Here is an 11,600-nt window from a genome sequence, read left to right as displayed (position 1 = left end):
TACAACTACAAAAAACAAGAAAATATTTTGATAAAATATTGGATCAAGGAAATTTTACCTTACCGGAGTGCATACACTACAATGACGAACGATTTGATTTCGGAAGGCCAGCAGCAATAAGCGGTTATATAGTTTGAGATAATGGTGGGTAAGGGCTTTGAACCGGATGTTATCAGCTGCTTTATATTAATTGATGCGTATTGCAAGAACGGTAAGATGGATGAAGCTATACAGTTATTCGAGAAAATGAAACAAAATGGCACTGAGACCAACAACTGATGTTTACAATGCACTATTAGAGGGACTATATTGGGATGGCAGAATAAACACTGCAAAGAGGATTTTTAATGAGATGCAACGTTCTGCAGAGAAGTTTCTTAATGAGAGGGCATTTGCTTCTCATTTTCCAGATGTAGTTACATACATCCTTATATTAAATGGTATTTTCCAGAATGGGAAAATGGAGGAGGCAGTAAAATTATTTGAATCCATGGAAAGTCCTGTTGATATTGACATGTACAACATTCTTATTCATGGTTTTTGTCAGGCTGGCAGGTTGGAAAATGCAAGAAAACTTTTTAATCACATTCCAAGAAAAAGATTAGTTCCTAATGTGGTAACATACAACACAATGATCAGAGGTCTATTTTCTAACAAGATGTTCTTGGAAGCTGCCAAATTAATCATCAAAACTGAAGAGGAAGGTTGTTTACCAAATTCTAAAACATATGATACCATCATCAATGGTTTTTTAGGAGGAAAAGAGACAGGAAAGGCATTGCAGTTTCTTCGCAAGATGTATGGAAGACACTTTGCATCAAGTGATTCTACCGTCATCAATGGTGGTTCCGGAGGAAAAGAGACTGGCAACGCATTGCAGAATCTTCGCAATATGCTAAAAAATCTGGAAGAAACTAGAAAAATCTTTTCACCAAGCGATTCTATTATTTATTCTTTGGTAAAAACTTTCTCTGCAGATGAGCTAAAAAGTCTTTAATTCGTTTTCTTTTCTTTTTTTGTTATTGTGGAGGTAGCTAAATCTCTATAAGCTATGAACACATATTTGAATGAAAATATGGTTTCTTATATATGGTTTCCAATTTTCAAAATATTAAACAATGAATATCATTTTGAAACCATCATCAAGTTTTATTCATCCTTCGTGAGTTACACTCATCCCTTGTATAACTCCCAAGCTGTGACATTCTTCTACTCTTTTATCCTCTTGAACAATAATCTCTCACACTATTTTAACCATGCAATAATTTTCTTGTGTCCCACATTCATCTTTTCTTCTTCTGAACTTGAGAGTTCACGATAAGTTTGTATGCTCTAGCATTAGATACACTCAACTATTAAAATGGTCATGGACACTGCGGAAGCCCCAGGTGATAGGCATGAACAGAAATAAAACTGACATATATATAGATGCATGAGGAAATGTAAGGCAATAAAGAACTAGCCAACCAAATATAAACTCAAACAAATCACATAACTGTTCAGACTTTTTTCTGTCGATTATTTATTGGACTCTGATCGAAAGGTATAATGGACTTTGAATATCTCTTATGATTTTCATGTATAAACCCAAGTTTACTTCACAACAGTATCGAAAAGGAGATTACATAATTAATACAAACATGCATATCCAAATTAATGATACAGTCAGCTGGTAAGTCATTAGTCATGTAAAGGTTTGTTCTTCTCGTTCTTCTAACTACATTGGGGATAACATACGATTCCGATTGGATTCTCTTTCGGAATTTTTGTTCCGGATAAAAGACCGTCGGTTTAGGTAAAGATTAGTGTACGTAACACAACCATCCACCATTTTGAATTTAAACTGGAAAAAGAAGTGGAATGGAACATAAAGTGGTGTAACATATCATAATTATCGCTCATAGAACAGAGTTAATAGACATTCTCCCGAAGTAAACGAGATAACAATTAACTGTATGGAAAAACTGAATGTTAAAAACAACTTATAAAGACGGAGCTAGGTTATCAAAAGTCAAACAAAAGGGAATTCATCATCTAGGGGGAACCCGAGATGAGCTTCTGTGCAGCAGCATTGTCTGGGAGTGCTGGAATGGCTCCTTTCCTAGTTGTACAGATTGCGCCACAAGCATTAGCCATTCTTAGAGCTTCTCTCAGTTTGCTTTCGTCTTCCAGAATTGAAGAATCTTTTGCAGCAGAGCAAAGTAATGAGCCAACAAAAGCATCACCAGCTCCTGTAGTATCCACGGTGTTTACCGAGAATCCTTCCACGGCTCCCCTGAAGTGCTTTGTGAAGTATCTGCACCCTTTCTCACCGTCAGTTACTAACAGCAATTTCAAACCGTCGTACCAGAGTGACAAAACGTTCTTCTCATCTGCCGCATCTCCTTGGGTTAAGAATTCTACCTCGTCGTCGCTGACCTTGATAACATCAGCGCTAGACCATATGCTCTTGATACCCTCACGACAAGCTTCAGCAGAAGGCCAGAGTGGTTCCCTTACATTAGGATCATAAGAAAGTAAAGCACCAGCCTCCCTCGCAGCTTTCATGGCAGCCATGTGTGCGGATCGACATGGTTCGGTGATCAAGCTAATAGAACCATAGTGAAAGATTTTAGCTTGTTTGATCAAACCCATGTTAAGATCAGAATATTTCAGCATCATGTCAGCGCTCGGGTTTCTGTAGAACATGAACTCCCTTTCACCATCTTTCTTCAATGTTACAAAAGCAAGTGCTGTTCTCGCGTCCTTATCAAAGCAAACACCTTCACTGTTCACCCCATTCTCTTTTAACACATCAACCAGCATATGTCCAAATTCATCTGCTCCAAACTTGCCAATGAAAGCAGAAGAACCACCAAGCTTAGTAATAGCGCAAGCAACATTGGCAGGAGCTCCACCGGGAGCCTTGAGAAAACCAGCTGATTCAGCTAGTGATACACCGGATTCGTTTGGCACGAAATCAATTAACATCTCACCAAAACACACAATCTCTGACGATGATGACTTCGACATGTTTTTTTATCTTCAGAGAATTTGATCTGAGATTATTATAGAGCGATAAAAAGAATAGCTAGCTAGCGACGAAAGACAAGAAAATTCAAAGTGATTAAGAATGATATGATCGGAGGATGGGCTTAGGGGTTTATTTATAGGGATAAACATATCCGAGATAGATAAGAGTTAGAATTAGTCCATTCAACCTATTCCTATTAGGATTCTATAAGAAAAAAAATCCTATCGTGTATGGATTGACACTGATCTTTTTCGTTAGCTGATCACTTCGTTTTGAAACTTTGGAATAGCCGATGATCAAAAGCAACAGTTGGATCTAGCAGCATATTTCAAGCATCCACGAAAAACAATGGTTTGCTTTTGATTCCTGGTGATCCATGCCTCGAACAGAATTCTCTACCAAGAAAACCTTTTCTAATTTTGGTAAATTATTTTGTCCAGGACTTAAAACATAGTCCCGCATCCGAAATTAAAAAATTGAGGGTCTAGTATATTATCAATCGGTGACACTATTCTGTCAACCTACCGGCAGCGGAATGAGTTGGTTCCAGAAAGGCTAAGCCTGAGATAGGCCATGCCAACGCACTGCGCATCAATGCAGCACAGGCGGCCGAAGGTGGTAGCCCTCCTTGGTCTCTTGGCCGGCCTGAGATGGTGGCCTCCTTCATTGCAGCGCAATGCGCACCAGCCCAACGCAGAGGTTAGCCGGATAGCCAAGTATACACCATACCTTGCTGGTTGGTTTTTGTTCCTCGTGCCTTTTTTCCCTTAATAAATTGCTGCTGCAACTACAACTACCCCTCTTCCACCAGCACTCAATTAAATTTCTAATCTTTGATCATCATCCCAACATATATTCACTCAACTGCTTCCCAATTAAATAAGATTTAATTCCATTGCACTCATTAATTCTCTGCTGGATATCTTACTCTTAATCTTCCTCTTATCATTTTCTTTTTCGTGAATTCTTTGAATTCTTCTCATGAGACTTACATTTCTTCTTTGTTGTTATGAGTTTGAAATTCTAGAGAGATTTAGAAATTCTGGTGTAAGTTGATATGAGTTTGCAATTAGGTATTATAGAGAGAGGAAATAATAGTCGTTGGATACGGGACTGATAAGCATTGATCTTACTATCGAGTGACAGCTTGACTATCTCTGGCGAGTTAATGACCACCGAGCGATGTGTTGACCATCGACCGACCGAGACTCTATCGCTAGCTGGAAACTCCGTCGTGTATGTCTATATGCCAGGGAAAACATTTGGCACATGAATTTGGCAGTTTGGCATACCCATAGTAGGTGCATATATGCCAAATATTATGGTTTGGCATGTGCATTGGAATAGGCCTTTTACACCTCTAGAGACTAAGTGGTAACAGCAAGAAGAAGAAATTTTCAATAAGAATCATTCGGACAGAAGAGTTCTTTTAATAAGGACTACCAACAACGCACACGCGATGCGAGTTTCCGTTCTGTTTCAACTACAAATTTTTCATTCGACAATTTTTTGAATTGTAAATATGCGTTTACATGCAGAAAGCTGTTGGTCAGTATTTATTCAAATTCTCTTACTGGGGTGACCATTATATTAAAGAAACTGGAAAATATTCAGCCACTCGGAAACAAAATGTATGAAACATGGATAACATAATCGATCCTTTCACATGCTAGAAGTGCAACTTACTGATAAGAAATGGTCCATCCATCCCTCCCTGTCATCAGATACTAAGCATATTGGTAATTAGAGTGAGTAGAAGGTCGCTCTGTCAGCAAGAACTCTCCTTTATAGAATCAATATAAATTATATAATCAGTTGGTTCAAAACTTAAAACTCCAAATCTTCACTTTCTCGCTCTGACTCTCTAGTTTCAAAACCTCTATTCTTTCATAAATAATTCACTCAGGGATTCACAGATCTAAAATTAGTGATCTTGGGAGTATGTAATCGGTTTGTGGGCTATTATCTGATCTAATCATATATCATTTCAATGGCTGGAACCGGAAGAACTGTAGGAATAGATCTAGGGACAATATATTATCCATGTGTTGCAGTTTGGGATAGGTTGCTTTTAATGATACTGACCGTATGATCGGCGCTGCTGCTAAGAATCATGCTGCTGTTAATCCTACGAACACCATTATTGGTAAGCTTTTCTTTTTCTTTTTTCAAGTTGTTTTTATTAAAGAGGGATTGATTATAATAATTTCATGATCATATATAGTGGGTTTTCTTTGATTTAGCATCATGTCTACCTCTTGATTGCAATATGGACCTAACCAAGTTCGGTTATACGTTTCAATTATCACTGTATACGTCATTGTATAGGGATTGATTATATTAACAAGTACAAGCTGTTGTGTTACTGAATAGGTCACACGGTAGTGTGCATGTTTGCATGAAGTGTCGAACGGGGTGTCTTTTGTTTTTAAACTCCATTAGGTCACAGTTAGACCAGTAGTTGGTAGTCACCAATACTTTTAACATTTAGTATCTATTATAAATTACAACCTACTGAAATGAACGTAAAAATTCACGACCCAGAATCAATTCTCTTAAATTCAAAGAAAAACAAGAAAAGAGATATAGAAGACTAGTTTGATAGAGGATTAAAGACATGTCCCATGAAAAACACAGCACCACTTTTCTCCTCTCTGATTATGAACATGAATGGATGATCCGCTACGAAATCGACCATAGGAGGAGGGGGAGTTGGAGAACATATGGCAGAACCAATATCCCAAATGACAGCAGCCGAAGCAGCAGCTTCGGTTCCAACCTCATCAAGTTCAACAAAACACTTGCGATAAACGTTTGAAACGTGAAGCTTACTATGAATATTCTGAGTCAGATCTTCCTCATTACCATCAACTTGAAACATACTAACAGTATCAGCAGTATTCAACATCCCAGTCAGCTTGTTGAAATGAAGGTTTAAGGGCTAGGGAGGAGGCTGACCCAAATACCACCGACGAAAGAGAGTTTCGGACCTTGAGGTTCAGGTCCAATTCGTGTTTCGTCCAACATCTCAATGAGTTGTCCGCCCAACATCTCAATGAGTAGAATTTATTGTGTCGAGGAGTTTAGGTCCGGAGGTATGTGTTTCGCCCAACAACATGTGGACGAGTTGAGAATGACTAGAATATATTATGTCGATGCTTTCACAGTTGAGGAACCCTAATATCTCTTTTAGGGTTTCACCACTTGCTCCACGAGATAATAACCCAAGAGCAGTGTGAATACAGGATTGCCATTCTTCTTCGATTCGCTTAACCACAAGTCTTTGACGAGTTTCATGCAAGGATTTCTGTTCTTGGATTCATTGACACACATCTTTTTCGGTAGCTGATCACTTTGTTTTGCATCTTTTGAGTAGCGGCAACTCGATGATGTAAAGCAACAGTTGGCTCTAGCAGCATATTTGACGAAGCATCGACTAAAGCAAGAAAAACAAGGGTTTGCTTTTGATTCCTGCCTAGTGATCCATGCCTCAAACAGAATTCTCTACTAAGAAAACCTTTTCTAATTTTGGTAAATTATTACTTGTCTTATTAAAACATAGTCCCACATCTGAAATTAAAAATTTGAGGATCTCCTATATTATCAATCGGTCATACCATTCTTTAACTAACCGGCAGCGGAATGAGTTGGTTCCAGAAAGTCTAAGCCTGAGCTAGGGCCATGCCAACAATGCAATGCGCATCAATGTTGCACAGGCGGCCGAAGGTGGTAGCCCTCCCTGGTCTCTTGGCCGGCCGGGGCCAGAGAAGGTGGCCTCCTTCTGTGCAATCAATGCGCACAATGCAACGGAGAGGTTAGCCGGATAGCCAAGTATACACCATACCTTGCTGGTTGGTTTTTGTTCCTCGTGCCTTTTTTTTTCCTTTACAAATTGCTGCTGCAACTACAACTACTCCGATTAAAGATCTTCCTCCAGCACTCCGATTAAATTTCTAATCTTTGATCATCATCCCAACATATATTCACTCAATTGCTTCCCAATTAAATAAGGTTTAATTCCATTGCACTCATTCATTCTCTGCTGGATATCTTACTCTTCTTTTTATCACTTTCTTTTTCGTGAATTCTTCTCATGAGACTTACATTTCTGCTTTGTTGTTTCTGTAACTTTCTTCTCTTGAACCTCTTCTATCATCTCTTGTGCTTCCTCCTCCCCACAAGCCATGATATATAAAATCAATTAAATTATTTTCATGCTAAAATCAACGAATTTGTCATATTTTGGATCTTTCACTATTTTGTCTTCAGGGATAAGGTATGGTGTACCATAATCATCCAAGGACGCCATTTTTACTCAGGTTAGTAGACTCTACAAAGGAAGATAGATAACTCACCTAAAATGTACGAGACTGAAGTGCTTATGATAGGGTATTCTTTGGCCCTTTATCTTGGGCCAAGATTTGTAGCCGGTTTAAGATGAACGACGGGCGCCACTGCTTTTTTTTCGGGAACCATTGTTTTTTTTATTTTTTTTTATTTTTGGGATAAGGGATATAAACTGTTGTTAGTAAATTTTTGATGCATACAAAATGATTTGCCTCGCTAGGGTGTATTTTTAAGGGATATCCAAGAATTGATAAATTACTTAATTATCTTTGATTAATTTGTTTATTTTAGTTATTTAACTTGTCTCTATTTTTTATTTCGTTGGAAAAAGAATCTTATTAGAAGAAGCTAGTTGGAATCCCAATAATTTAAGTTAAGCTCCAACAACATATTAATACATTAGATGAACATGTTTTCGTGTGCCTAACAACGAGCCTCATGAAGAACCACCAAGAAAGCCGAAGCCGATTGGGGGATGGATATTTAACCTTTTACTGTTTTTTACTCTTTGCGATCACAGTATTTATAGTATCTACAATCGTGAACTAGAATTGTTGAACCCCGTTCCTGATGCAAGCTTAGGGGTGAGTTTGAAAGATAACACATTAAGTTTATGCGTTTCTGATCAAAGAGGCACTATTCATTTGTAAGCCTAGTTAAAATTGGATTTTTTTTTTGCGGTTAATGGTTTAGCATTATACATGTGTGTTTCTGAGTTCGAAGAGACATATTCGTTTGTCAGCACCGGCATCAAGTCGTCTATCATTACTCCGAGTTAAACTTTTTACGAGGAGTTTCTATACCTAAAAAAAACCAGGTAAATGAAATCATGCTTAGAAGCTTAACCTTAATTAGTATTCGTGTTCAGGGTGTTCCATCTCGGACTACCCACTCCACGATATATGCGCTACACTATATGCACCACTAGTTCATTAACAAAACGGTAAATACCTACGACCAAACTACTAAAAAGCAGGATCAAAAAAAAATGAATTTTTTAAAGATTGCTAAGAAAATAACTTAAGCATATCAACCGTATAAAACAAACCCTACATTAGTCGATTTCCTAGATTTTTATTTCAACACCAGCTTCAACATGCTGGTGCATCTAAAGGATGGGACTGCATACAATTACTAACTGATGCTTCTGCTTGTTAATATTTTCTACGTCACTTAGGTCCTTGCAATCCAGTCATTGAATGACACTGTTGATTACATCCTCACTCTTCTTCTTTAGGTCTAATGCTAGCCCCCCTCCTATATTATAGATCATGTGCTTCGTGTTATATGTGTAACTCCCAAAGCAGTTCCTCGAATTCAGCTTCTTCGTATTTTACAAATCTTCTGACTTGTATTTATATGCCTCTCGAAACAACCTCTCAATCTCAGCCTTCGACAACCTCTTGGTCAAATTTATCTTACTTTGAATAATCTTCTCGTTTTGAGCGGTTAATGTCTTTGTTAATTCATCTAGCTGATTCCAACATAAGAAGAGATTGCTCTTAGTTATCACAAATTTTCTGGAGAACAAGATATTGATGCAAAAACTTGCTTCTTTCTTTAAGAAAGACCGCTTTTCCATGAATAGACCTTGATTCTCATCTGACAAAGTTTGATGTCTTAAATCAGCACTAGATAACAATTTAGATAGACGGGAAACCTGGGAACCCAATGTCTCACACTATTGAGTTAAATGGACATTCTCATTTGTTAAATTTTCAATATGGTCAAGCAAATACGAATTCTCGTTATGTAACTGGTTTATTTGGTTCAGCAACTTCTCATTGTCAGTGCGAGCATCTTCAACGGCAAATTGAAGATCATATCTCTCCATAACGTGTTTCTGATTTAAATCTTAATGCGCGAACGAGGAAATTCAAAAAAAAAATGGAACAAAAAAGATAAATTACTTCTAAAGGGGCTGTAGGAGTGAAGAGAATTGCACCTCTATGTTCTTGATTCTTATGCGAACACTTTCGCATTCTAGAGTTACAATTTGGAGTTCCCCTTTTAGATTATTAACTTCTTTCTCTAAAGCGAGTTGCAACGCAAAATTGTTAGATTGAAAATATCCCTCAGCCAAGATCATCAGGCGGTGAGATTCCTGAAAGAGAAACAAGATAAGTGTGAATAAAAAAAAATATATGTGCAAGAACATTCACCGAGAGATCAAGAGCGATATGGACGCTTGGGTCGATAAGAGAGAAGATCTCGCTTCTTGTTTCTTTGTTTGGTGGAAAACCGCACAATAACCTACTCAGAGCATCACAGATGCGAAGTTTAAAGGGGTTGGTAATGGACGACTGAGCAGCATTGATAATATTAGATAAAGCTTGAGAAGCGGGATCTACTCCCTCAAAGACTCCCTATCAACAGAGATGGACTCCAACGAAATGGAGGTGAATTTAGAAGAAAAAGGAACATAAGTAGAGGAAGCGATACTCATAAATGCAGGGGAAGTAATATTCTCTATAGGAATAACATTTTCCACAGGTGCGATGTTCTCTACAGAAGTGGGAATGTTCACAAACAATGGAATATTCACAAAGGTAGAGACAGACTGATTCACTGATGGTGCGGTCACAGTTGAAGGAGCAAAAATTTCCTTCACCGCATGATCAGCTGACACATCATCCTTAGCAGCAAAAACTTCGTTTGGAAAAGCAGTTATATCCACAGAAACAGAGGCAATCAAGCCTTGTGTAGGAGTATCAATATTAACGCGAGAAGGGACTTCGACTTCCTTACGGTCAAATTCAGGAATGATGAGACCCTTATTGAGCGTTGGGGCTTTGCGAACTCTTTTAATCTTCAACTTTTTACCGCCAACCATCTCGACTCGGAATCCTGCGAATAAAAATGCAGATAAGAAACAGAGGCAACAATATTGTTTCATAAAGGAAACAATATTTCTTACTCATTTTTTATGCGATGATTTCCTCTTGAGAGATTCTTTGTCTTTCAGACTTGAAGAACAATTAGGGTTGGGAATTGTAAATTTGGTATGGCCTGAGGAAGAAATTTTGCTGAAACAGAACCAGTATGGGAATTAATATAACAACAGATTAGCACGATGATTTAACAGAAAGAGATCGAGATGAGATCAGTTTCAGCAGAATCAGAAAGAGAGATAAGATGAGTAAAATCAAAATCAAACCTTTGATGAGAATCCATAGAAACAGCAGCAAAAGCAAATTGAGATCTCAAAAGATTAAGATGAAGAAATTTGAAGAAGATGAAGATTTGCAGAGGACTCAAAAAACCCAGAAGAGAAGAAGAAATAAAGAAGAAAAGACTCTCTCTCCAAAAGCCTGGTTAATAAATAGACGAAAAAGATGACCGGTTAAATTCGAACGTGCCGGTAAAAAGGGGAGAAAATTAGCACGTGTAGACGGTTACACTGAAATCACGGAGATATGTCGGTAGACAGGAATAAGAAAAGGTGAATGGGTGCGGCAGAATAAATAGAACTTTCTCATATCGCTCTCTCTTTCAAAGAAACGACATGAGAAGAGGCAAAATGTAGATACAGAATACCGTACACCAATCAAGTACGCGAGACAATGATAAAGAGCGAGCGAAGGAAATCGCGTAAAGATTATCCAGAATGACGCATAAGATGACGTCAGCATAATCACGAGTAAAGTATGAATATCGTGCGATGTTATAGAGCACGCGCGAGAAGAACCAGTGTAAGTGTGCGATAATGACGCACGCCAGATCCACAAATAAGGGTTTTATTAGCTGTCATCCACTATGTAAACCCCTATATAAGGGGACCGAGCGACCTTGTATTGAGGAGGATCTTTTGGGAGAGCTTACATAAGGAATTCAGGAGAGAGAAAACTTATTTGTTCTCCAAGTTAAGACTTTCTCATTATTTTGAATCCAAATTGAAGATCTAATGAATGTCCTTATGAATTTTTTTGATAATTACTTGAGTTGTTCTATAGATTTCATTAAGGATGTGGTTGTAGGATTTCCTACAACTACAAAAAACAAGAAAATATTTTGATAAAATATTGGATCAAGGAAATTTTACCTTACCGGAGTGCATACACTACAATGACGAACGATTTGATTTCGGAAGGCCAGCAGCAATAAGCGGTTATATAGTTTGAGATAATGGTGGGTAAGGGCTTTGAACCGGATGTTATCAGCTGCTTTATATTAATTGATGCGTATTGCAAGAACGGTAAGATGGATGAAGCTATACAGTTATTCGAGAAAATGAAACAAA

At 37.9% G+C, this 11,600-nt stretch overlaps 3 protein-coding genes across 3 annotated transcripts; 1 reads left to right on the top strand and 2 right to left on the bottom strand.

The window, feature by feature from the left end:
* Positions 1-256: 256 nt before the first annotated feature.
* LOC113329755 (pentatricopeptide repeat-containing protein At1g12620-like) lies at positions 257-997 on the top strand. The gene has a single exon (XM_026576591.1). The coding sequence runs from the start codon at positions 257-259 to the stop codon at positions 995-997; it is 741 nt and encodes a 246-aa protein (XP_026432376.1).
* Positions 998-2,034: 1,037 nt separating this feature from the next.
* Positions 2,035-3,012, bottom strand: LOC113329453 (fructokinase-2-like). The gene has a single exon (XM_026576325.1). The coding sequence runs from the start codon at positions 3,010-3,012 to the stop codon at positions 2,035-2,037; it is 978 nt and encodes a 325-aa protein (XP_026432110.1).
* A 2,594-nt stretch (positions 3,013-5,606) lies between these two features.
* LOC113329754 (serpin-Z2B-like) lies at positions 5,607-5,921 on the bottom strand. The gene has a single exon (XM_026576590.1). It carries the CDS (start codon positions 5,919-5,921, stop codon positions 5,607-5,609), a length of 315 nt encoding a protein of 104 aa, XP_026432375.1.
* Positions 5,922-11,600: the final 5,679 nt, after the last annotated feature.

This window comes from Papaver somniferum, unplaced genomic scaffold (genome assembly GCF_003573695.1).
Source record: "Papaver somniferum cultivar HN1 unplaced genomic scaffold, ASM357369v1 unplaced-scaffold_117, whole genome shotgun sequence".
Classification (NCBI taxonomy): domain Eukaryota; kingdom Viridiplantae; phylum Streptophyta; class Magnoliopsida; order Ranunculales; family Papaveraceae; genus Papaver; species Papaver somniferum.
This window is presented reverse-complemented; position numbering and strand designations above follow the sequence as displayed.

Coding starts and splice junctions, on each gene's coding strand:
- LOC113329755 (XM_026576591.1), top strand. CDS start 257: ATGGCACTGAGACCAACAACTGATGTTTACAATGCACTATTAGAGGGA.
- LOC113329453 (XM_026576325.1), bottom strand. CDS start 3,012: ATGTCGAAGTCATCATCGTCAGAGATTGTGTGTTTTGGTGAGATGTTA.
- LOC113329754 (XM_026576590.1), bottom strand. CDS start 5,921: ATGTTGAATACTGCTGATACTGTTAGTATGTTTCAAGTTGATGGTAAT.